Genomic DNA, 27,556 nt, shown 5'->3' with positions numbered 1-27,556 from the left:
CATCTGAGAAAAAACCCCAAACGACAAAGCAACTTAGATGATGAAGAAGCAGGGGACTGTCTTGGTTTATGGGTAGAGCTGTTTGACTGGGGATGGCTTTCCAGTTTAAGCACTGGTTACCAAACATCTTGAGGAAGACTAAAAACTCAGGGGCAGCTGCATGCATTTACATCTGCCCACGCTCCTTGTAACAGAACCTCTGTGACACTCAGCGTAGTATAAGAAGGGCCCAGGAACCAGGCCTGACTATTCTGGAAATTCCTTCTCCTTGGCTGCAATAACTGGTCCTTATCACTCAAGTGAGTTCACTGAGACTCATTTGGGATTTTTGCTGAAACAATTGGGGAAGGAAACACTTGGTGGGTGTTGTTGAGTTGGTGGGATAGAAGTCTGGTGCTGTTGGCAACCACCTTGCCACCAGATGGCCTGAGGGTAACACTTGCTCAGAAGGGAGAGGAGCTAAAAATGTACATATTATGTTCTACCAAAAACTCCAAATAATATAGTGGCCTACACGGAAAACCAGATTTTGAGAATCACACCTTGGCAGCTGGCAGTGTCTGGCCCCCAGCTCTGGCCAGGGGAGAGACTCAGAATCTAGGGCCAAGATCATTTGGGTTATTGGAAAACCATACTCTTCCAGGAACATGGACAGGTGCCAAACTTCCATGATAAATGGCTCCCTGGTTTTATACACCTGGCATGTGCTAATGGATACGTGAGTCTGGCCATTTCTGACGGCTAAAGACAAGTGACTCCAGGTTCTTCTCACCCTAAGGGCTCCCCACCAATGTGTTCCATCAACTCTGTTCACTCCTTGGTCAGAAGGCTGGAGAGAGTCTGCGTTCTTGAAGCCCACTCTAGCTAGAGAGAGAGAGGCCATTCCCTCATCTTTTTTCTACTTCCCTTAGCAGCTTTCTATCTAGAGTCCAAGATAAATGTGATTCTGTGAGTCTTCTTCCTCAGTGAGTAGGGAAATCTGTGCTGGGAAGTGGGGTAGGGTGGGGTGGGGAAGCAGGTTTGCAAAGCCCAGGGCACTCTAGGTGTCCTAGAGAGCACAATAGTGTATTTCCTAACCTATGAGGAAGCACTACCTATGAGACCCCAAAATGTCACCTGGCAGCCAAAGACCAAATCTGGGAATGTTGAAACAAAACCTTTCTCTCTGTTAAAGCTGGAAGGGAATTAGGATTAAATAAAAAAAAGGGGGGGCGCCTGGTTGGCTCAGTGGGTTAAAGCCTCTGCCTTCAGCTCAGGTCCTGATCCCAGAGTCCTGGGATCTAGCCCCACATTAGGCTCTCTGCTCAGTGGAGAGCCTGCTTAGCCTGCTCAGCAGGGAGCCTGCTTCCCTTCCTCTCTCTGCCTGCCTCTCTGCCTACTTGTGAGCTGTCAAATAAATAAATAAATCTTAAAAAAAAAAAAGAAGAAGAAGAGGCATATCTTGGGGCAGACTGAAGGATGAATTAGACTTAGAGAAGTCTCCTACACATGTTACTTAGCAATAATTAGTGTTTTGTATTCTGTCTGGCCTTGTCAAAGCTTAGCCACAGAAGACTCCCATGGAAGCTACCTGCTTTGTCCCAGTGGCTGCACCTATCAGAAAAAGCACTCCATGTAGGTTTAATGAATAAACAAACTAGATACTCTGAGAGACAGTACAGATAGTAAAGCTAGGTTGAAATGGGAATGAGAGACATCCACAGAGTTATGGTAGCTCATTAAGAGAAACAAAGATGTTTTGATAGCATTTATGGGGAAGAACATGGACCTGAGCCAGACCCACTTTGGGGGTTTACATTGAGCTCCCCCTCTGACATTCCTCATCTGTTCACTGAGGCTACAAAAGCCTCACGATCTGAGCCAGTATTGACAGCATCTATCACGTTCCCAGTACAGTGCCTGCCACACAGGCGTGTGTGTCATGGTGATACACATGATTCAGGAGGAGCAAGTGAGCCTTCCTGTAGATTGTGCCTCCAAACCCTGGACAGGACTGAGCTCTGGCTGCATGGAGCCTTGGTTGGTTCTTCCCTATCCAAACTTCTCTCATGGAATTTCTCTCTTGCCGCCTCCAACCATGGTTTCTGCCAGACTTTTGCTCAGCTGCACTCTTAATTGGAACTCTTTAGCTCCCTTAAAGGCAATTGGGGCATCTCAATCCCCACACTGTGGGGGGCCTTATGACCCCAAATACTTTCTAGGTCTCTTCAGGAAAAAGAAGGTGATCAGCTTGAACACATCAGCATTAAGGATTTACCTGGGAGTAAGACACGGCTGATCACTCCTGGCATCACTTTGCTGAACATGGGCAGCGGCTTACTCAGCCGCCTTTCACATGAGACATGTTCTTCCCTGCCAGGGATTGCTGGACAAAAATCTGCCAAGGAGGGAAGCCTGGGTGGCTCAGTGGGTTAAAGCCTCTGCTTTCGGCTCAGGTCATGATCCCAGGGTCCTGGGATTGAGCCCCGAGTCAGGCTCTCCGCTCAGCAGGGAGCCTGCTTCCCTTCCTCTCTCTCCCTCTGCCTGCCTCTCTGCCTACTTGTGATCTCTGTCTGTCAAATAAATAAATAAAATCTTTAAAAAAAATCTGCCAAGGAAACACAGAGGGGTGAGAGAGGGGATGATGGCTCTAGCAAAGCGTTTCAAGCCTGGGCTACCTCATTGTAGCAGAGAGGACAATTGTGACCTGCTGCAGCGGCAGGATGTGCCCTCTGGTGGGTTTTTGCTGAGCTGCTCACCCCAATCATCCAGGCATCTCCAGGGCATCCAGGGCCAGAGGAGGCTCATGTGACCAATGAACATGTTTTGCTCAGTGCACAGTTGCCTGAGGGGACAGGAATGGTGTGCGCGTGACCTTGGCCTCATTGTCAGCACTGCACACCAATTATGGAGGCACAGCGCTTACAAGCTGTCCCCTGGCAAGGATGAGACTCCCTTCTAGAGGCCACAGACTGCCCCTGCCAGGTAGAAGGAAGAGGCCCCTCATGACATTAAAGCAAAATTGGGTCCCCAGCATCAAAAGGGTTCTCAGAACTGGGGGCGACTTTATTCATCTAAATTGAAATGAACTAGAACTAGTGTAGACCTTGTAAGTGCAAAATCTCCTAGGAGATGTTTCACGACCCATTTCATGGTGCTCCTGCCATAAGAAGCAGTGTGCACTCAGGCCGAACAGAATGGTACAGCTGGCAGGTGGAGAAGCATTTAAGAAAGTGCATAAAGACATGGTCCAGTGAATCACAACAAGGCAGTATTATATATGTACTGAAAGTATGTTTCTGCAGAACATTTAGATAATGGAAAAAATGCTCACAGTGTGATGGTAACTAAGAGGCATACAGGATACAGCAGCAGCATATACACTGTGACTCTACACCGAGAAAAAAGTGCACAGGAATTAACTGACATGGTAATAGTGATTCATGCTAGCATGGTGAAATTAACAAGCAGGACTGTCATTTTCCTCTTTAGGTTGTCTTTATTTTCCAAATGCATTATTTCAATACTGGGAGGAAGAACCCCAAAGTGGTCCTCTTCAATCAATAGGTACTGCTTCTTGGGAGGTCCACTGGCATCTGGTTGCTAACATCTCAATGTATGTGGGCTTCTGTGGAGCAGGTGGGGGTGGGCAGCCAGGCTGCACTTCCTGGTCTTTGCTTAGTCCCATGCACATAAGAATGGGTCTCTCAAGGGAGGGGGTGAAGGAGTAGGGCAGGGGCAGAAATTCGACTCTCCTTCTGAGGGAAGGGTGATTATAAAGGCAATGCAGAAATTCCATGTAGAAAGCCCTAAGTACTTTTGTTTAGTGTCATATTACAAAGTGGGGCAAGGAAAGGATTATCATTTAAAAATGATAGTGGGCCAAAGTTAACAATTTTCCTTCCATCAGTTTGTTTGCCTCTCTTTTAATTAACAATTTTTCTTAATTTCAAATTTTCTTTACAAGTTTGAAGGTATATATTGAACTTCCGTGTTTTTTAAAAGATTTATTTATTTAGTTGAGGTGGGGGAGGGGAAAAAAGGGAGGGAGAGAGAGAATCTCAAGCAGACTCGTGCTGAGCTTGGAGCTGAATGCGGGGCTAGATCTCATGACCCTGAGATCATGACCTGAGGTAAAATCAAGAGTTGGACACTTAACCGACTGAGCCACCTAGGCACCCGACTACTAATAATGACCCTTAAAATTTTCATATAGATACAATTTCAAGTCCAAAGTAAATCAACATCTCCACCCTTCTGAACAATTTAGAGTCCACAGACAGATTTAACTCCAAATAGTGGTACAATATTTCAGTTTTGCCCTGTTTTTCACTTCTTGTATTTGTAATTCTTATTCTTCAGCCCATTTGCTCATGTACCTATTGATATCTTTGCTAACTATTCCTTCTTACTCATGAGTATTTCCTTTTTCTTTATGTACAACTTTCAGTCCTTCTTTAGGGAAGGTTATGTCTTGATTTTGCCCTTGGTCATGAATAATACCTTAGCCGGGCATATATTTTAGAAGTGACATTTTCCTTAAGGACTTTGAAAATTTTACACCTCTACCTTTGGGTTACATTGTTGAAGCTGAGAAGTTTGTTGTTGGTATAACTGTCTTCTTTTTATCAGTAATCTTTCCCCTCAGGTGCCCTTTAAATTCTCCTTGTCTTCCATGTTCTGGACTTTCAATATGGTTTCATTACATTTCTTTGTGTGGATTTGTAAATTATCTATGCTTGATTCATTGTGATTCTGGAGTCTGATGCTTCCTGCTCTTTCAGCAATTGTAAAAATTCTCATCCACTTTCTCTTAAAATATTGCTTCTCTCTCCTTTTGTTTTGGAACTCCAGTGAAATATATTTTAATCCTGATTCTCTCTTCCGTGTCATTTTGTTTCTCTTTCACACTTTCCAGTTTTGTGCTTTCAATAGTTTCTTCAGTTCTTGCTTTCAGATAACCATTTCTTCCCTTCAGCTGTGCTTAATCTGCTATTTTTTTAAAAAAGTTTATTTATTTATTTAAGTAGTCTCTACATACCCAATGTGGGGTTCAAGCACATGATGGAGATCAAGACTCATGTGCTCCTCTCACCAAGCCAGTCAGGCATCCCTTTAATATGCTATTTTAATAGTTACAAATTTTCACATTTCAATGAGCATATTTTTCACTTTTAGAAGTTTGAGTTTTCATATCTGACTGTTTTTGGTAGAAAGGTGTTAAGGTTTTCAGTTCCATTTTTATTTCTTTACTTTTAAAAAGATTTTATTTTTCAGAGATGTAGAGAAAGAGAGAATGGCAGGGAGAGGGAGAAGGAGGCTTCCCACTGAGCAAGGAGTCCAATGTGGGACTTGATCCCAGGACCTTAGGATCATGATCTGAACCAAAGGCACATGCTTAACTGACTGAGCCATCCAGACATCCCTTTTATTTCTTTATACACACTTTTAAAAAAGTTATGGTATCTAATACCTCAGTTTTCTGAAATTTGGGGTACTAATTCTGCTGTTTCTTGCTCAAGGTGGTTTGATTCTTCTGTATTTTCTAATTTTGTTTTAGGGGCTCATGTTGTGCAGGCATTTATTTATGGGAATGCTGCAAGACCTTGGTTGAGGGTGCATCCTTCCAGGGAAATCTGCCATTACTCTTGCCAGGTTTGTACGCAACAAATTTTGGATGAGTTTATGTTCATTTCTTCCCATGGGCTTTTCCTGATAATACAGGGAATTAAGTTAAAATTTTAATGAAAACCCGAAATGTATAGGAAGGCCAGCCTGCCCTTGTGAATCCTTAGGGGAGACTTCTTTCCTTCTCCTGGGACTCGGGTTGGGGCATTTTGTTTCTTTTTGCTGGTGGGCAGCTATTTTCCTGGTCTACCTTTTCACTGATGGTACAGCCTTCACTCTACACTACTCATGAACTCAAGGCCTTTCTCCTGTTCTCACCTGGCCAGTTAAATCTAAGCCTTGGAAATCCTGGCTTGGTAAATACTGTCAGGGCACCATCAGTGTATCTGTCAGCTTAACTCTCTTGAGTTCAGTTCTCCTTGGTTTTTCAGTCTCCAGGGATTTTCTTCCTTCTTACGAGCTTTGCTATGACTATAAAAAGATGTTTGTTATATTTTACCCAATAAAACCAGAAAACTTTGTTTTTGGAGGTAGTTTAGGAAATCTAGTTTACCCACTGTCAGATGAGGAAGGTTAGAGGCAACTTTTAAAGTTGTAGAAGAAACTGAAAAGTAAAATGTAGAAAGATTTTTCTTATCTTCTAGGTAAAGAAGCACCATTAAACATAATAAATGGACAGGAATACAAATTAAAAAAACCCAGAGCTACATTATAGAGAATACCCACATATAGTGCTCTGGATCTCATATTGTTTCTTGTCTGTCCACTCACTACATTTTAAAGACCTATCAGTTTTGTATCATCTAGCTCCTATGACAGCATAGTATTCCACAGTATTAATGCCCTCCTGCCATTTCATCTACCCATGTTGGAGTAACCAGCACAGTCAATGATCACATGGTGATCAATGCCTCATATATAATCCCTCATGAACTTGCATGAAGATATTTTAGGTAGCTTCTGAGGAGCACCACTGCTAGCTCAGAGTACAGTATAATTACTCTTATCAAATACTGCTGGATTACCTTCCAGAATAGATTGCACCAGTCTATACTTCCATCAGGAGTTCACAAGGGTTCTTAAACATTCATAGTGTCTCCAACACTTGGAATTACCAGTCTTTCTAATTTTTGCCAGTTTACTTGTGGTTTTGAGTTTCACTTCCCTCATAACTCTGGTTATATGCTGGTTTTATGCTTGCCTGAATTTCCTTTCTTTATAAATTGCCTATCATGATCTTTTACCCACATCTCTACTGGATTCCTTTTTCTTGTGGCTTTGCTATTAGTCTCTTGTTCATAATAAACATTTCTAATAATCTCTAATCTGTCATCTGTCAACTTTTTCCACAGTACTTTTTAAAAAAGTACTTATATGTAATGTGATCAAATCAATATCATTTGTACTCTCCCCACTCTGTCTCAAAAATATTCCGTCACCCTCCCTTAAAAATGTCTAGCTTTTCTTTCCACATTTAAGTCTTTAACCCACCCAAAGTCCACCTTTGTACTAAGTGTTAGGTGGGGGTGAAGAATTGTTACTCCAAATAGTTCCTTGGTTTTCTAACATCATCAAAGGGTATGTGTCTCCCCCATTGATTTCTGAAGCCTGTTGGATACATATTGAATTTCTATAAGTACAAGAATCTGCCTGACCTCTTTATTTTTTCCCACTAGTCTATGTATCTATTCTTGGATGTTTCAAACTGTTTTTATTGCTGCTACTTTGTAGATGTTTAAAATCTGGTTTGGCAAGTTCTCCCCCTTTGTTCTTCAGTTTCAAACTCAGGCTAGCAATTTGTAGCATTTTACTCTTCCATAAAATGTTTAAATCTTTAAAAAAAAATCATTATGTAACACATGAAAGCACACTGTAGCACATTAAGAGCATATACTATAACAACCATCCAAATTCAGATGGAACATTATAGGTATCCCAGAAGCCTTTCTGTGGCCTTTTTTTTTTTTAATTGAGGTGAACTTAATGTAATATATAACAAACCATTTTAAACAATTCAGTAGCCCCCAGTGAATTCCCAAGCTTATGCAATCACACTTCTCTCTAGTTTCAAAACTTTTTCATCACCTTGGAAGTACACCCATGTCCATTAAGCTGTTCCCTCCATTTTTTCCTCTCCCAACCCCTGGCAAGTACAAATTGGATTTCTGTCTGTGGATGTGCCTACTCTGGATATTTTGTATAAAAGGAATCATACATTAGATGATTGCTTGTATCTCACTCCTTCCACTTAGGATAATGTTTTTGAGATCCATCTAAGTTATAACATGTGTCAGTACATAATTTCTTTTTATGTCTGAATAATATTCCAATGAACAGAAGCACATTCTGTTCACTCATTCATGAGTGAACATCTGGGTTGTTTCCACCTTGTGGTACTTATAAATAATGCTTGCCATGTGACTTATTCTTTTTTCTTTTTTAAGATTTTTTCTTTATTTATCTGACAGAGATCACAAGTAGGCAGAGAGGCAGGCAGAGAGAGAGGAGGAAGCAGGCTCCCTGCAGAGCAGAGAGCCCGATGTGGGGCTCGATCCCAGGACCCTGGGATCATGACCTGAGCCGAAGGCAGAGGCTTAACCCACTGAGCCACCCAGGTGCCCCGCCATGTGACTTATTCTTTTCATCTCAACCCCTTCCCTTGCTCCAGAAATGATCACTTTCATGATTTTCTTTCTTATTTGTTTGCCACTTACTGTGTATTCCTAAATGACATAAGTTAGCACTGCCTGTGGTAAACTTTATAAAAATGTATTCATTTTTATTCAATGCCTAGGTATCTGTATCTAGCTTCTTTTATTTGGCATCAAGCTTGAAGATCATCCAATTTATTGTGTGTATCTGTACTTCCTTTTCATTTGTTTATTGCCTTTGCACCATATGAATATTTCATAATATATTTAATGATCTACCATTGACAGTGAGCCAAATAAGTTTTAGAATAAGTTTTGAGTCCTTAAAAAGCAAACTGAAAAACTGATTGGTTGCATTAATTTATGGGCACAGTTGGGGAGAACTGACATATTTCATATCCAAAAAGATTTTTTTTAAGATAATGATAGTAAAGAAGAAAAAAATTAAAAAGTTGATATATTATAGAAGGGGCTGTGAAATTCCTCTAATTTTTTTAAAAAAGATTATTTATTTATTTATTTGAGACAGAGAGAGAGAGAGAGAGAGAGAGCGCATGAGAAAGGAGAAGGTCAGAGGGAGAAGCAGACTCCCCATGGAGCTGGGAACCTGATGCAGGACTCAATCCCAGGACTATGGGATCATGACCTGAGCTGAAGGTAGTCAACCAACTGAGCCATCCAGGTGCCCTGAAATTCCTTTTAAACAGAATTTCTTATCAAGTTCTTTAGACAATAAATCAGGACTGGAAGGGACCCCTGATCACTGAGTGTAGACAGACCAACTGTTGCCTCTGGTTGGAGAGACTGGGAAAACCTGGAATGCACTGAGGACCACAGCCTCCAAAGCAGCCACTTCAACTGTACCATGCCTAGTTACCTGATCAGTGCACCAGTAGTATAAGGAGAGAGGAGAGACACTAAAGATGATTCCAGGCCATGGGAGGTCTCCAGTGATGGGATCTCGGAAGATTTGGAAAAAATCCAGGTGAGGACTAAAACATTCTGCCTCGGCAGTCCAATTTCCTTTATGGATTAGGTCTGGCTTACTGTCTGGGTATCCTCCCACTTCCCGAAAAGCTTGAAACACCATAAAATTTATCAGTACCCAAAACTATACAGTAACACATGTTTGAAGACCCAAGATTGCAAAGTGAGTCCCAGTTTCATGGACTGTACCTAGTATAAAAAGCACAGTGGATTGAAAAATAGTCAAGACTAAATGTATCTAAGAAAAACAACACCTCTTCCAAGGAGAAACAAGTAGAGTAGATAATCATGGTTGTATGCCCACACCCCACCTCCTACTTCTGGTAGCAGAACCCCTCTTCCCAGTTGCAATCCATCCTGTGTGGCTTAGGTGGGCCTCATCAAACTGTCCACATGCCCTGGGGCCTGCCCAATACTCTCTATGCCATGGACAACAACTGATGTGTCAGGAATGGATATGAGACCCAAACTGGGCTAACTGGAATCTGTCCCAGGAGTCTTCAGCTTAAGGAACCAAAAGTTCCTGCTTCCGTTCTTTGCAGTTCTAAGCCAGTTTAACAGTTTGAAGCTCTCTTGTCTACCTGGTTCATTCAGAACCCTGGATCTAGCCATCACTAAAGGTTGTGTGCTCCTGGAATTTTTACTTACTTGAGTTAAGAAGGTACTTATTTGCTTATATTCAGTTTTTAAAAAAATTTTTTTCTTTTCAGCTTAACAGTATTCATTGTTTTTGCACCACACCCAGTGCTCCATGCAATCTGTGCCCTCCATAATACCCACCACCTGGTTCCCCCAACCTCCCACCCCTGCCCCTTCAAAACCCTCAAGTTGTTTTTCAGAGTCCATAATCTCATGGTTCACCTCCCCTTCCAATTTCCCTCAACTCCCTTCTCTCCATCTCCCCTTATTATGCTCCACAAATAAGTGAAACCATATGATAATTGACTCTCTCTACTTGACTTATTTCACTCAGCATAATCTCTTCTAGTCCTGTCCATGTTGCTACAAAAGTTGGGTATTCATCTTTTCTGATGGAGGCATAATACTCCATAGTGTATATGGACCGCATCTTCCTTATCCATTCATCCGTTGAAGGGCATCTTGGTTTTTTCCATAGTTTGGTGACCGTGGCCATTGCTGCTATAAACATTGGGGTACAGATGGCCCTTCTTTTCACTACATCTGTATCTTTGCGGTAAATACCCAGGAGTGCAATTGCAGGGTCATAGGGAAGCTCTATTTTTAATTTCTTGAGGAATCTCCACACTGTTTTCCAAAGTGGCTGCACCAACTTGCATTCCCACCAACAGTGTAAGAGGGTTCCCCTTTCTCTGCATCCTCTCCAACACATGTTGTTTCCTGTCTTGCTAATTTTGGCCATTCTAACTGGTGTCAGGTGGTATCTCAATGTGGTTTTAATTTGAATCTCTCTGATGGCTAGTGATGATGAACATTTTTTCATGTGTCTGATAGCCATTTGTATGTCTTCATTGGAGAAGTGTCTGTTCATATCTTCTGCCCATTTTTTTGATATGATTATCTGTTTTGTGTGTGTTGAGTTTGAGTTCTTTATAGATCCTGGATATCAACCTTTTGTCTGTACTGTCATTTGTAAATATATTCTCCCATTCCGTGGGTTGCCTCTTTGTTTTGTTGATTGTTTCCTTTGCTGTCCAGAAGCTTTTGATCTATATTCAGTTTTGAACTAAAGTTCTATCACAAGCTCTCTTAAGAATCTTGACCAAAACTAATATTAACTTTCCTGCAATGCCAACAAAATATTTATCAAATGTCAAACTTGAAAATTTCTAAGTGTTATACAATCTTAACAGTAAAGAAATTTTTTTAAAAAAGATTTACTTGTTTTAGAGAAAGTGGGGTGGGTAGTCAGAGGGGAAGAGAGAATCCTCAAGCAGACTCCCTGCTGAGTGCTGGAGCCTGCCACAGGGCTAGATATCATGACCCTGAGATCATGACCTGAGCTGAAATCAAGAGTTAACTGCTCAACCAACTGAGAACTCTCTGTGCCCCTAAAGAAAAATATTTTTTAAAAGGCACAAAAACACCCTTAATTCCACTTACTGAACAACAACAAAAAACCCCAACCCTTTTATTTTGGCATATTAAGCCATGTTCCTTTGATACAGACTTGAGTTTTGAAATGTGCTCAGAATCATTTGGAGTCAAAACTAGTCAATAAAAGAATAGTGACTGACTGTAAAATCAATAAGACACTTCATGGCACATCTACAAATGAATTCCATGTGTATTAAAAAAAGGTGAAATAAAAAAGTATGAAGTTATTAGATAAAAACAGAATATCTTTATGATCTTGAGTTAGGGAGTATATTCATAGACAAGACACAAAAAAGAAAAGGCAGGTTGATAAATTTGATCTCAAAATTTAAAATTTATATGACTGAAATCAAGTTAAAATTTTGTCAGGCTAAAAAAAGAAATTTGTGTCATGTATAAAGAACTATACACTGACAGCCAAGGGAAATTATTCAGAAAAAATATGGTATTGAGTATGAATTGGTAATTCACAAAAGAGGAACTACAAATGGTCACTAAGTATATGAAATGATGTTCAACCTCATCAGTATCTGGGAACTTCCAAGTAAAACAAGAATTGATATACTCTTTCTTCTTCACTTATTTGGCAGATTTTTAAAAAGTCTTGAAACATCAATTATTGGCTGAAAAGTTAGGGAACACATATTCTGACATATATTGCTGAGAATACAAGTTAATACAGACACTTTGGAGAGGAATTTGGGATATCCCTCAATAAGCTGGGTTTATTCCATGAATATAAGATTGAGTTAACACTCAAAACAATTCACTGTGTTAACAGAATAAAGGAGAAAAATAATATAATCTTTTCCGTAGAAATGGAAAAAACACTTGCTACAATTCAAAACCTGTTCATGATAAACAATTGTAGCAAACTAGGAATAGAAGAGAATTTGTTAGTCTTGCAAAGAGTATCTATAAAACACTGACGGCAAATAATTTATTTAATGGTAAAATATCCAAAGCTTTCCCTCTAAGTTGGAAGTAAGACAAGGATGCCTGTTGTCTCTTCTCCTACTCTGTCTTCTACTCAACATTGCCCTAATGGCCCTGACCAATATAATAAGACAAGGAAAAGAAACAAAAGCTGTTTGGAAAGCAAGGAAACAAAAAGATAACATCTTGACCTGGATGCTGGTTACCAGAGTGTGTTCAATTTGCGATATTTCATCTAGCTACATATTTTGTCTTGTGTACTTCTCAATAAAGTTTATTAAAAATACAAAACCAAAAAGGTGTAGTAGATCTCTATTCACAGACATAGAAATTTTCCCTAGATATAGTACCAATGGTGGAAAACAGTTTGCAAAATTTTTTTTTGATTCTATCTATCCATCTCATAGATTAAAAAATGATTGTATATATGAAGAATATCTCTGGAAGGATATGCACAAAACTATAACACTGGTTGCCTCTGGGGAGGGGAACTGAGGAACTGAGGGCAATGAGTATTTCACCATGTATATTTTTAAAAAAATTTTTTATTTCTTTTCAGCATAACAGTATTCATTGTTTTTGCACCACACCCAGTGCTCCATGCAATCCGTGCCCTCCCTAATACTCACCACCTGGTTCCCCCAACCGCCTACCTCCGCCCCTTCAAAACCCTCAGATTGTTTTTCAGAGTCCATAGTCTCTCATGGTTCACCTCCCCTTAGCCATTTCTTATTTGATGATGATGATGATGATGATTATTATTTTATAAACATATAATATATTTTTATCCCCAGGGGTACAGGTCTGTGAATTGCCAGGTTTACACACTTCACAACACTCACCATAGCACATACCCTCCCCAATGTCTATAACTCACCCCTCTTCTCCCAACCCCCTGCCCCTAGCAACCCTCAGTTTGTTTTGTGAGATATGATTTGTCTCCCTCCCAATCCCATCTTGTTTCATTTATTCTTCTCCTACCCACTTAAGCCCCCATGTTGCATCACCACTTCCTCATATCAGGGAGATCATATGAAAGTTGTCTTTCTCCGCTTGACTTATTTCGTTAAGCATGATACCCTCTAGTTCCATCCAAGTAGTTGCAAATGGCAAGATTTCATTTCTTTAGATGGCTGCATAGTATTCCATTGTGTATATATACCACATCTTCTTTATCCACTCATTTGTTGATGGACATCTAGGTTCTTTCCATAGTTTGGCTATTGTGGACATTGCTGCTATAAACATTCGGGTGCACGTGCCCCTTCGGATCACTATGTTTGTATCTTTAGGGTAAATACCCAGTAGTGCAATTGCTGGATCATAGGGTAGTTCTATTTTCAACATTTTGAGGAACCTCCATGCTGTTTTCCAGAGTGGTTGCACCAGCTTGCATTCCCACCAACAGTGTAGGAGGGTTCCCCTTTCTCTGCATCCTAGCCAGCATCTGTCATTTCCTGACTTATTAATTTTAGCCATTCTGACTGGTGTGAGGTGATATCGCATTGTGGTTTTGATTTGTATTTCCCTGATGCCAAGTTATATGGAGCACTTTTTCATGTGTCTGTTGGCCATCTGGATGTCTTCTTTGCAGAAATGTCTGTTCATGTCTTCTGCCCATTTCTTGATTGGATTATTTGTTCTTTGGGTGTTGAGTTTGCTAAGTTCTTTATAAATTTGGGACACTAGCCCTTTATCTGATATGTTGTTTGCAAATATCTTCTCCCATTCTGTCAGTTGTCTTTTGGTTTTGTTAACTGTTTCCTTTGCTGTGCAAAAGCTTTTGATCTTGATAAAATCTCAATAGTTCATTTTTGCCCTTGCTTCCCTTGCTTTTGGCGATGTTCCTAGGAAGATGTTGCTGCGGCTGAGATCGAAGAGGTTGCTGCCTGTGTTCTCAAGGATTTTGATGGATTCCTTTCTCAAATTGAAGTCCTTCATCCACTTTGAATCTATTTTTGTGTGTGGTATAAGTAAATGGTCCAATTTCATTTTTCTGCATGTGGCTGTCCAATTTTCCCAACACCATTTATTGAAGAAGCTGTCCTTTTTCCATTGGACATTCTTTCCTGCTTTGTCAAAGATTAGTTGACCATAGAGTTGAGGATCTATTTCTGGGATCTCTATTCTGTTCCATTGATCTATGTGTCTGTTTTTGTGCCAGTACCATGCTGTCTTGATGATGACAGCTTTGTAATAGGGCTTGAAGTCCAGAATTGTGATGCCACCAACTTTGGCTTTCTTTTTCAATATCCCTTTGGCTATTCGAGGTCTTTTCTGGTTCCATATAAATTTCAGGATTATTTGTTCCATTTCTTTGAAGAAAATGGATGGTACTTTGATAGGAATTTCAATAAATGTGTAGATTGCTTTAGGTAGCATAGACATTTTCACAATATTTATTCTTCCAATCCAGGAGCATGGAACATTTTTCCATTTCTTTGTGTCTTCCTCAATTTCTTTCATGAGTACTTTATAGTTTTCTGAGTATAGATTCTGTGCCTCTTTGGTTAGGTTTATTCCTAGGTATCTTATAGTTTTGGGTGCAATTGTAAATGGGATTAACTTCTTAATTTCTCTTTCTTCTGTCTTGTTTTTGGTGTAGAGAAATGCAACTGATTTCTGTGCATTGATTTTATATCCTAACACTTTACTGAATTCCTGTACAAGTTCTAGCAGTTTTGGAGTGGAGTCTTTCGGGTTTTCCATATATAGTATCATGTCATCTGCAAAGAGTGATAGTTTGACTTCTTCTTTGCCAATTTGGATGCCTTTAATTTCCTTTTGTTGTCTGATTGCTGAGGCTAGGACTTCTAGTACTATGTTGAATAGCAGTGGTGATCATGGACATCCCTGCCTTGTTCCTGACCTTAGCAGAAAAGCTTTCAGTTTTTCTCCATTGAGAATGATATTTGTGGTGGGTTTTTCATAGATGGCTTTGATGATATTAAGGTATGTGCCTTCTATCACTGTACTTTGAAGAGTTTTGATCAGGAAGAGATGCTTTACTTTATCAAGTGCTTTTTCAGCATCTATTGAGTATTATATGGTTCTTGTTCTTTCTTTTATTAATGTGTTGTATCACATTGATTGATTTGCAGACATTGAACCAACCTTGCAGCCCTGGAATAAATCCCACTTGATCGTGGTGAATAATCCTTTTAATGTACTGTTGAATCCTATTGGCTAGTATTTTAGTGACTATTTTTGCATCTCTGTTCATCAAGGATATTGGTCTGTAGTTCTCTTTTTTTGATGGGATCCTTGTCTGGTTTGGGGATCAAGGTGATGCTGGCCTCATAAAATGAGTTTAGAAGTTTTCCTTCCACTTCTGTTTTTTGGAACAGTTTCAGGAAAATAGGAATTAGTTCTTCTTTAAATGTTTGGTAGAATTCCCCTGTGAAGCTGTCTGTCCCTGGGCTTTTGTTTGTTTGGAGATTTTTGATGACTGTTTCAATCTCCTTACTCATTATGGGTCTGTTCAGGCTTTCTATTTCTTTCTGGTTCAGTTGTGGTAGTTTACATGTCTCTAGGAATGCATCCATTTCTTCCAGATTGTCAAATTTGTTGGCGTAGAGTTGCTCATAGTATGTTCTTATAATTGTCTGTATTTCTTTGGTGTTAGTTGTGATCTCTCCTCTTTCATTCATGATTTTATTTATTTAGGTCCTTTCTCTATTCTTTTTGAGAAGTCTGGCCAGGGGTTTATCAATCTTATTAATTCTTTCAAAGAACCAGCTCCTAGTTTCATTGACTTGTTCTATTTTTTTTTTTTTTGTTCCTATTTCATTGATTTCTGCTCTGATCTTTATGATTTCTCTTCTCCTGCTGGATTTAGGGTTTCTTTCTTGTTCTTTCTCCAGCTCCTTTAGGTGTAGGGTTAGGTTGTGTACCTGAGACCTTTCTTGTTTCTTGAGAAAGGCTTGAACCACTATATATTTTCCTCTCAGGACTGCCTTTGTTGTATCCTACAGATTTTGAACCATTGTGTTTTCATTATCATTTGTTTCCATGAATTTTTTCAATTCTTCTTTAATTTCCTGGTTGACCCATTCATTCTTTAGAAGGATGCTGTTTAGTCTCCATGTATTTGGGTTCTTTCCAAATTTCCTCTTGTGATTTAGTTCTAGCTTCCGAGCATTGTGGTCTGAAAATATGGGAATGATCCCAATCTTTTGATACCAGTTGAGGCCTGATTTAGGACTGAGGATGTGATCTATTCTGGAGAATGTTCCATGTGCACTAGAGAAGAATGTGTATTCTGTTGCTTTGGGATGAAATGTTCTGAATATATCTGTGATGTCCATCTGGTCCAGTGTGTCATTTAAGGCCTTTATTTCCTTGTTGATCTTTTGCTTAGGTGATCTGTCCATTTCAGTGAGGGGAGTGTTAAAGTCCCCTACTATTATTGTATTATTGTTAATGTGTTTCTTTGATTTTGTTATTAATTGGTTTATATAGTTGGCTGCTCCCATGTTGAGGGCATAGATATTTAAAATTGTTAGATCTTCTTGTTGGACAGACCCTTTGAGTATGATATAGTGTCCTTCCTCATCTCTTATTATAGTCTTTGGCTTAAAATCTAATTGATCTGATATAAGGATTGCCACTCCTGCTTTCTTCTGATGTCCATTATCATGGTAAATTCTTTTCCACCCCCTCACTTTAAATCTGGAGTTGTCTTCGGGTTTAAAATGAGTTTCTTGTAGGCAACATATAGATGGTTTTTTTTTTTTTTTATCCATTCTGATACCCTGTGTCTTTTGATTGGAGCATTTAGCCCATTAACATTCAGGGTAACTATTGAGAGATATGAATTTAGTGCCATTGTATTGTTTGTAAGGTGACTGTTACTGTATATTGTCTCTGTTCCTTTCTGATCTACTACTTTTAGGCTCTCTCTTTGCTTAGAGAACCGCTTTCAATATTTCATGTAGAGCTGGCTTGATGTTTGCAAATTCTTTCAGTTTTTGTTTGTCCTGGAAGCTTGTAATCTCTCCTTCTATTTTCAATGATAGCCTAGCTGGATATAGTATTCTTGGCTGCATGTTTTTCTCATTTAGTGCTCTGAATATATCATGCCAGCTCTTTCTGGCCTGCCAGGTCTCTGTGGATAAGTCTGCTGCCAATCTAATATTTTTACCATTGCATGTTACAGACTTCTTTTCCCGGGCTGCTTTCAGGATTTTCTCTTTGTCACTAAGACCTGTAAATTTTACTATTAGGTGACGGGTGTGGACCTATTCTTATTGATTTTGAGGGGGGTCTCTGCACCTCCTGGATTTTGATGCTTGTTCCCTTTGCCATATTGGGGAAATTCTCTCCAATAATTCTCTCCAATATACCTTCTGCTCCCCTCTCTCTTTCTTCTTCTTCTGGGATCCCAATTATTCTAATGTCGTTTCATGTTATGGTGTCACTTATCTCTCGCATTCTCCCCTCGTGGTCCAGTAGTTGTTTGTCCCTCTTTTGCTCAGCTTCTTTATTCTCTGTCATTTGGTCTTCTATATCGCTAATTCTTTCTTCTGCCTCATTTATCCTAGCAGTGAGAGCTTCCATTTTTGATTGCACCTCATTAATAGCTTTTTTGATTTCAACTTGGTTAATTTTAGTTCTTTTATTTCTCCAGAAAGGGCTTTTATGTCTCCCGAGAGGGTTTCCCTAATATCTTCCATGCCTTTTTCAAGCTTGGCTAGAACCTTGAGAACTGTCATTCTGAACTCTAGATCTGACATATTGCCAATGTCTGTATTGATTGGGTCCCTAGCCTTCGGTACTGCCTCTTGTTCTTTTTTTTTTGTGGTGAAATTTTCCACCTTGTCATTTTGTCCAGATAAGAGTATATGAAGGAGCAAGTAAAATACTAAAAGGGTGGCAACGACCCCAGGAAAATATGCTTTAACCAAATCAGAAGAGATCCCAAATCGTGAGGGGGGATAAAGGGGATAAAAAGAGGTTCAGAAAGAAAAAAAAAAAAAAAGAAAAGAAACAATTAAAAAAAGAAAACGGATAAAGAAAAAATATAAAAAAGAATATATATATACTAGATAAACTAGTTAAAAAAAGTTAAAAAAGAAAAGGGTAAAAGTTAAAAAAAATTAGCAGAAGAAGAGAAAAAAAATTGAAAAAGAAGAAAAAATTAAATTAACTGCAAGACTAAAGAATCATGGGGAGAAAGCCATGAGTTCTGTGCTTTGCTTTGTCCTCTGGAATTCTGCTGCTCTCCTTGGTATTGAACCTGCACTCCTTGGTAGGTGAACTTGGTCCTGGCTGGATTTGTTGTTGATCTTCTGGGGGAGGGGCCTGTTGTAGTGATTCGAAAGTGTCTTTGCTCCAGGCAGAATTGCACCACCCTTTACCAGGGGCTGGGCTGAGTAATCCACTAGGGTTCCCTTTTGGGAGCTTTTGTTCCCTGAGTGCTTTCCGTAGAGTTCCGGAGAATGGGAATGAAAATGGCGGCCTCCTGGTCCCCAGCCTGGAGGAGCCTAGAGCCTGGGCCCCACTCCTCAGTGCGCCCTCAGAGAACAGTGCCCATTTGCTTCTGTCTCCCTGGCCTCCGGCCACGCTCCGAGCTCACTGAGCCTGCGACCGGTTCAAGGTAACCCCGAGCTGTGAGCTCACTCCTTGGCTCTGTCTCTGTAGCCGGCTTCCCCGTTCTAAAACCTGCAAGCTCTGCGACACTCAGACACCCCTGATGACCCCGTGTGGGCTTCGCCCCGGTTTAGCCTCTGGAGCGATGTCCCTCAGCAGAGCCGACCTTTAAAAGCCCCAATTTTGTGCCTCGCTGCTCTGCTGCTTGCCAGGAGCTGGCCCCTCCCCCCACGGCCTAACTTCCCGTCGCTTTGGATTCAGTTCTCCGCCAGTCCTACCTTTCAGAAAGTGGTTGTTTTTCTGTTTCTAGAATTGCTGTTCTTCTTCTCTTTGATCTCCCATTGAATTTGTAGGTGTTTGCACTCTTTAGATAACCTATCTAGCTAATCTCCTGCTAGTTGAAGTAGTCTCAGCCTGCTTCTTCTCTGCCATCTTGACTCCCAACCCTCTCACCATGTACATTTTTATTTGTTTACCTGTGTGAGTTTGTTAAAATGTTTATCCTTCCATGAGCAATGTACACTTTCAATGCCATCACTATTAAAATACCATTGGCATTTTTCAAAGAGCTAGAACAAACAATCCTAAAATTTGTACAGAAACAGAACAGACCCCAGATCACCAAGGGAATGATGAAAAAAAAAAAAAAAAAGCAAAGCTGGGGGCATCATGTTGCCTGATTTGAAGCTATATTACAATGCTGTCATCACCAAGACAGCATGGTATTGGCATAAAAACAGACACATAGATCAATGGAACAGAATAGAGACTCCAGAAATGGACCCTCAACTCTATGGTCAACTAATCTTTGATAGATCAGGAAAATAATATCCAATGGAGAAAAGACAATCTCTTCAATAAGTGGTACTGGGAAAATTGGGCAGCTACATATAGAATAATGAAACTAGACCATTCCTTTACATTCTACACAAAGATATACTCCAAATGGATGCAAGACCTCAATGTGAGACAGGAATCCATCAAAGTCCTAGAGGAGAACATAGGCAGTAACCTCTTAGACATCAGTCACAGTAACTTCCTTCAAGACACGCCTCCAAAGACAAGTAAAAGAAAAGCAAAAATGAACTTCTTGAACCTCATCAAGATAAAAAGTTTCTGCAGAGCAAAGGAAACAGTCAACAAAACTAAGGGGAAGCCCATGGAATGGGAGAAGATATTTGCAAATGACATTATAGATGAAGGGCTGATATCTAAGATCTATAAAGATCTTCTCAAATGCGGGGCGCCTGGGTGGCCCAGTGGGTTAAAGCCTCTGCCTTCAGCTCAGGTCATGATCCCAGAGTCCTGGGATCGAACCCCACATTGGGCTCTCTGCTCCGTGGGGAGCCTGCTCCCCCCTCATATCTCTGCCTGCCTCACTGCCTACTTGTGATCTCTGCCTGTCAAATAAATAAATAAATAAAATCTTTAAAAAAAAAAGAACTTCTCAAATGCAACTCTCAAACACAGACACAATTAAATTAAATTAAAAAAATCTGGATAGCCATTACTCCCCCGCCACCCCCAAAAAAGATCCAGTCAGAAAATAAGCAGAAAACATGAACAGACACTTTTCCAAAGAAGACATACAGATGGGTAACAGACACACGAAAAAATGCTCAGCATCACTAGCCATCAGAGAAATTCAAATCAAAACCACAATGAGCTACAACCTCACACCAGTTAGAATGGCAAAAATTAACAAAACAGGAAACAACAAATGTTGGCGAGGATGTGGGAAAAGGGGAACCCTCTTATGCTGTTGGTGGGAATGCAAGCTGGTACAACCACTCTGGAAAACAGTATGGAGGTTCCTCAAGATCTGAAGAATAGAGGTACCCTATGACCTAGCAATTGCGCTACTAGGTATTTATCCCAAAGATACAGATGTAGTGAAAAGAATGGGCACATGTACTCCAATGTTCATAGCAGCAATGTTCACAATAACTAAACTGTGGAAGGAGCCAAGATGCCCTTCAACAGATCAATGGATAAAGAAGATGTGGTACATATATACAACGGAATATTATTCAGCCATCAGAAAAGATGAATACCCACCATTTGTACTGACATGGATCAAACTGGAGAGGATTATGCTAAGTGAAGTAAGTCAAGCAGAGAAAGACAATTATCATATGGTTTCATTCATATGTGGAACATAAGCAATAGTTTGGAGGACCATAAGGAGGGAAATTTGAAGGCAGAGAAATCAGAGAGGGAGATGAACCATGAGAGCCTATGGACCCCAGGAAACAAACTGAGGGTTTCAGAGGGGAGAGGAGTGGGGGGAGGGGGTAACAGGGTGATAGGTATTAAGGAGGGCACATGCTGGGATGAGCATTGGGTGTTATACATAACTAATGAATCATTAAACACTACATCGAAAAACTGATGATGTACTAAACATTGGCTAACTGAACATAATAAAAAATAAAAAATTATAATTATATATACATGGGGTCTCGTGGTGACTAGTTTGAATAACACTCATTTGGGTGTATAAATTCTTGCATATTTTTTTTAAAAGAAAACAATTATTCCAATACTTTAAAATAGTTTACTTACCAGAAGAACTAATATGAATGCCCCAATTTTAAAAATCCCATTACATTTCTCAGAAAATGTCAGTCTGTTTGGGCTGCTATAACAAAATACCATAGATTGAGTGATTTATAAACTATATATTTGCTTCCCACCACTCCAGAGGCTAGGAAGTCTGAGATCAAGTGCTGGCTGATTGGGTGTCTAGTGAGAATCTCCTTCTTGGCTCACAGATGGCCATCTTCTTAATGTGTCCTCAAATGGTAGAAAAGTGAGGGGGTTCTCTAGGGTCTCTTTTATAAGAATAATAAAGCCATTCATGAGTGCTCTGCCCTCAAGACCGAATCACTTCCCAAAGGTACCACCTCCCATCACAATTGGGAGTTAGGATTTCAACATATGAATTTTTGTTGGGGGGACACAAATATTCAGTCTGTAACAGTGAAGAACATATAGTTATTTAGAGATATAATTGCTAACATTAAATGAAATATTCCACCTGCTCTTAAAGTTTAACTGGATGTCATTTTCAACTATTGGGGTGAACTTGGCTGTTTTAAAAAATGTTGATATTTAATACTCGTATGCAATTAAATACAATGACTTTGTGTGTTTTATAGTTTAGACAGTTTTGTCACTCAAATTATTTGCTGCTTCTCAGTTCATTAAAAAATTCCTTGGCTCATGCCTGACATGTATTTTGTGTTCCAGCAATAAGGCACTTAGTATCCTTGATGGCACACAAATGCTTACTAAATGGTAAGACTGAGGATTATGTGACTCTGATTCTATCATTTCTGATTCAGTGGGGCTCAACAATATGCTCTATGGAGTCATAGTCCTTCAACCATATTCACATATCATTTCAATAATTTTTCAACACCCAAGCCAAGAGTTTTCCCTTCTAGATTTATGTAAGATCAATCTCTGACCCATGGAGCAGTGCGTAACACCAACCTCACTAAGGTCATTATCTCACCCTAGTGGAAGGAAACTTTCATATTAAGGTAAGTGTACCTGCCATTATAGATACTATATTGTATTAGATCACCTGTTGAACTTTGGTGCTTAGAGATCAGCTATGAGTTCTGCTCTTAGTGTTCTCATGAGCAAGTTACTTAACTGAGTAACTCCTTTTCCTCATCTGTAAAATGGGGATAACAACAGCAGTAATGCGTCATGGTGGCTGTGGTGATTAAATAAGGCAATACCTAGCAGTACCTGATACTTGATTCATATTAGCCATCATTTTCATTCTTACTACTTAATAAGCACCAATCATGTGTCTCAGACTGCACATTATGTGCAGGATACAGTGGTTTTTGTTCTTAAGAAGTTTGAGAGCTGGGAGGTATGATTTGTTATGTGACACAATCAATGAAGAATCAGGATATGTATCACAGAATATTAAGTGGTATGTGGTAGTGATGTGAGTCCACAGGAAAAAAGACATGTGGATGGAATAATCATAGAATCACAGCTTCTCGGGGGAGGTTGGGTGGATCTTCTGTTGACATTGATGGGTGGATTTAACCACATGGATGAAATAGTGAGGGTGTTCTACTTAGAGGGAAAGAACATGGACAGAGGCATAGAGGTGGGGGTGAGTGTGTTGGGCCACTTGACACTGTCCCAAAGCACTAGAGTTTATCATTGCCACTCCTGTTTCTTGACTCTTTGACTCTTTGGTCTTCTGAAGTGAGCAGAAGTTCCTGCCCACTTCCCGCCCCCAACTTCTTGGGTGATCTGAGACAATGCTCTTGGGTTCTGAGGGCTTCAGTCTCCTTGTCTGTGAGAAGAAGGTGCTGAAGTGGCCCTAGGTGACAATCAGATTCAAAGATTCCGCTTATGGGGCCCAGTTTTCCAAGATTAACTTACCAAAACCCATTAATATGATTGATTCCAGGACCATAATAACAGCATGTAAGGTATCAGTAAACCACAGCTGCAAAACAACCTGAATAGGTAGAAGAAAGAGAAACAAAATCCACATTTGAGACTCCCTGCTGAAAGTCATTTCTGTGTCTCTATTCTACAGTGTTGCTTCCTCCCAGATTGCTCCATTTATACCTTCTGTACCTTTAACTCAGTAGGTCTTATAATACAATGTTCAGTCTTTGTACATCCTGTTTTCTCTCTTTAATACCTCTCATGATCTTTTGCTGGATTCTTTTTTTTTTTAAGATTTTATTTATTTATTTTACAGACAGAGATCACAAGTAGGCAGAGAGGCAGGCAGAGAGAGTGAGAGGAGTTAGCAGGCTCCCCACAGAGCAGAGAGCCCCATGCGGGGCTCGATCCCAGGACCCTGGGATCATGACCTGAGCCGAAGGCAGAGGCTTTAACCCACTGAGCCACCCAGGTGCCCCCTTTTGCTGGATTCTTATCTTGCCCTTCTATGTTCCAGTTTCCCTTTACATTCCCCTTTTTGGATTAATGAAAGCTGGTAGTTCTCCTAAGGAAAAAAAGTACATTTCACTCACAAAATCTCGGTTTGGAAGCAACAGTTAGCAGCATCCCTGGCTTCTTTCTGCTAGAAACCAATAGAAACCACCCCTCTTCCCAGTTGTGAATGCTGAAAATGTCTCCAGGCATTACCAAATGTCCCCTGAGAAAAAGCCCCCAACTTCCATTCCCTTGTGCATTGACAGCCATTGACTGAGTACATTCCATTCCCAGCCTGCTTCTCCCCATTCAGATAGTGGTGGACTGCCAGGGATACTCACCAGCATCTCAGATTTGCGTTGTGGCTGGAAAAAACAAGTGATGAGATCTTCCACTCTCAAAACGTAGGGCGATACTCTGGGACAGAACCGCCTACATAAAAGATCCCATCTGACGGCCCAACCAGCTTACCAGGTGACGGGGATGCCGAGAGCTGCTGCATCTGCCTCATCCCCTCTCTGCTTCTACTCCATTACCTGGCAGTCTGAAGTGTCAGGCCGTGGCCCACCTCACACATGATCACTGCCCTCCTTGCCAGTGCCCTCGGAAAGCTCCCACAGGCCTGATCTGATTTCTAGAGGTAGGAAACCAATTAGGTACCCCACCACAATTATTTTCACTGTTCCACCCCCTTGGGTCTAGCAATGTGATCTATAGACTTAGCAAAAATGCAAAAGCTGGAGACTCCCTGCTTCAATGCCTACTACCACTCCACTATAAGAGGAGAGCTTTTGTGTCAATATAAATATGTGCATGGTCATAGTAACCTCATCTGTGATGGTATAAACGCCAGTAACTGTCAGCAAGACTATGGTGGCCAGATAGACATCTAACCCCCAAACCAGTCTCATGAACATGGCACCAGTACAGATCTCTACCTGAAATAAGTGCACAGGCAACAAGCTGCATTTTCATTTCCAGCTCATTCAACAGCAGTATCATAAAGACCCTAGAAGCCATTTGCAGGAAGTGGTCTATGATTAGCACACCTACTTTATTGCTAATGGATAGAGACTAAATCTACCCAAGTTCTGTTGGGCAGAAAGACTTGTGCCCCATGAGTTCAGCAACGTCAGCCCCTTTAGGGCTTGGGTTAATCCAGTTAATTCAGTTCAGACAAAACTAAGCCTCTTCCTCCCTGGAGTTGTAGCAGGGAGTGTGTGCAAAGAGAGCCGTTCCTACAGTTCTGCCATTGGGAAAAGGTAAAGAGGTCAGCTCATCCATCAGGCCCTGGCAAGCTTTTTCTCGAAAAGACCAGATAGTAAATACTGTAGGCTCTGCAGGCCACATACTTGTCTCTGTTTTTCATAACCATTTAAAACTGTAAAAAAAAAATTCTTAGATCAAACAAAGGAGAAGACAAGGCTGATTGGACTGCAGGCCAGATTTGTTGACCCTTGGCTTAGCTGGCACTGATTTTAAAGCATGTGCATATCATTTAACTGGCTCTTCTCTTACTTTGTTATTGTGGTCTCCAGAGTAGCGATACAAGGAACCCAACATTCATCTATCCATTTATTCATCAAATGTTTACTAAGTGCCAATATAGTAGATACTCAACAGGGTTTAGAAGACACAAAAGTTACTAAGACTCGGCTGCTGTCCTCAGGGACCCTATATTTAGTGACAGATACTAAATAGGCAATTCTATGCAGTGTGGTAAGTGACACTCATTTGGTTACTAAGACAAAAACAAAAACAAAACAGAAACCCCAAACATGAATCGAATGTCTTAAGTGCTAATCATTTTCTCAGCATAGTGGGTAATGTAGTGAAGAAGCCAGGAAAGGCCCTGGACCTACAGAAGCTCGCACTGAAGTGGAGGAGACAGATAATGATCAAGGAAACAACTCACTTTCACATGGTAACAAGTACTACAGAGAAAATAAAAATCCAATAATGGAGTAGAGATTGGCTGGAATCTCATGATTCATGGAATCTCATGAAACCCACGGAAGACCTCGCCAAGGAGGTGATATTTGAAAAATCTGAGGGAAGAACATTCCAGACACAATGTAGGGCAAGTGTTGAAGGCTTCAAGTGGGAATAAGCTTGGTGGGTTTGAGAAACAATAAGGCAGGCAGTGTGGCCAGAGCCTGATGACGAGGGAGGAGACCAGGAGACAAGGCTGAGAGGCAGGGACAAGAACCCGACATCCTTACAGATCATAACAAGGGGCTTAGGTTTTCTTGTAGGGGTGGTAGAAAACTCTTGAATTGTTTTAAGCTGAGGAATGACATCACCTAATGACATGACACAGGTAAGCCCAATATTCTCTGAAAATACAAAGGAGGGACATATAACCTAGGCTTGGGGCACAAAGAAGATGCCTCTGATTTTATTTTTTGTAAGTATTATTCAGTTATTTTTTTCTCTCCTCTCACTTAGATAGCAGAGGCCGTAAGCAATTTGTGGGGTCCCAGAGTGAACTGCTGAGACCAATCTAGCATTCTCCTGTCTACTGAATTTTTGTTCACCTCTGTTTTCTTTCTTGGGCTGACTTTTACACAACTCACTGAGATCTTATTAAAGATATAGAGGAATAAGTACAGAATATCAAGGAGGAGCTGGATCTGAAAGCCACCAAACCTCTTCCTCAAATATTCTGGCATTGTCGTCACCTGTAAAAGCAAAAAAGAAGTCATCACCAGACAGAGTGCCAGAAGAGGCAGACCCACAGGGATGAGTCTTGCTTGCAATATGCTGATTGTCACCGAGACACAGCTGATGGTAGGAAAGGGCCAGGAATATAAGGTACAGCAGGGTCACTCACTCTGGCTTTGTTAGGATGGGGGAAATAAGAAAGGAGAGGAAATAGTACTGTCTTCAAGAGCCCAGCTTTCTGTGTAATCTCCTGAATGCAGAAGGGAATCTTGCTAACTGAACAGGTCTAATGACAAATCACCTTCACGAAATACTCCACAGAGCAAAATCAAATGACTTATCACATACTACAAATACAACAAGTGCTCAGGAGAGACAGAACTTGACTCAACAGCTCTTGAACCTAGTCCTCTGTACTCATGCTCTTGTGCATGTGCTGGCTGTCCCCAACAATCCTCTTCATTTTGACTTCCATTGTCTCCAACTGTGGGCGCCCCATGGCAGGGAGTGTGCCTCTTTGTTTATTAGATTCCTGGACCCAGGCACAGAGCCTGGCTCGTGGTAGGTGAATAAATAATAGTTAAATGTAAACTGTCCCACCTGCCCTGAGAATCCTCATGTGCACCTGCTCACATGTGTCTATTTTAAGTTCTACCTCAAAATCCATCTGCTTTATGAAAACTTACCTGTGGGCTTTACAGGGACCATGTATCCTCTCCTAAACACCTATGACTTTAATATTTTCACCTTCTGTTTGGTTCTTTTACATATATATTTTTAATTTAAAAATTTTAATTAATTAATTAATTAATTTGACAGAGAGAGTTCACAAGTAGGCAGAGAGGCAGACAGAGGGAAAGGTGTCGGGGGGCAGGGGGAAGCAGGCCCCCTGCTGAGCAGAGAGCTGTTTGTGGAGCTCGATCCAGGACCCTGGGATCATGACCTTAGCTGAAGGCAGAGGCATAACCCAGGCACCCCACCTTCTATTGGGTTATTAATCATATACTGTCATATATGGCTCTTTCTTGGTGATTCTACTTTACACTTGCTGATTGAATTCATTTGCTAGGGCTGCTATCCCAGAGTGCAACAGACGGAGGGGCTTAAGCAGTAGAAAT

At 40.6% G+C, this 27,556-nt stretch overlaps 1 protein-coding gene across 1 annotated transcript in view; it reads right to left on the bottom strand.

Annotated features, from left to right (window-relative positions):
• The window catches only part of LOC132023772 (sodium/glucose cotransporter 1-like), a 45,706-nt gene extending 18,560 nt beyond the window's left edge, over positions 1-27,146 (bottom strand). The window contains 6 exon segments of the mRNA XM_059409913.1: positions 2,258-2,323; positions 2,326-2,377; positions 9,136-9,335; positions 23,268-23,346; positions 26,424-26,455; positions 27,125-27,146. Coding sequence (XP_059265896.1) covers positions 2,258-2,323; positions 2,326-2,377; positions 9,136-9,335; positions 23,268-23,346; positions 26,424-26,455; positions 27,125-27,146 — 451 coding nt within the window.
• Between the last annotated feature and the right edge of the window lie 410 nt (positions 27,147-27,556).

Source organism: Mustela nigripes, chromosome 8, assembly GCF_022355385.1.
Source record: "Mustela nigripes isolate SB6536 chromosome 8, MUSNIG.SB6536, whole genome shotgun sequence".
Classification (NCBI taxonomy): domain Eukaryota; kingdom Metazoa; phylum Chordata; class Mammalia; order Carnivora; family Mustelidae; genus Mustela; species Mustela nigripes.
Note: the sequence above shows the minus strand (reverse complement) of the source record. Positions and strands in the feature narration are given on the sequence as shown.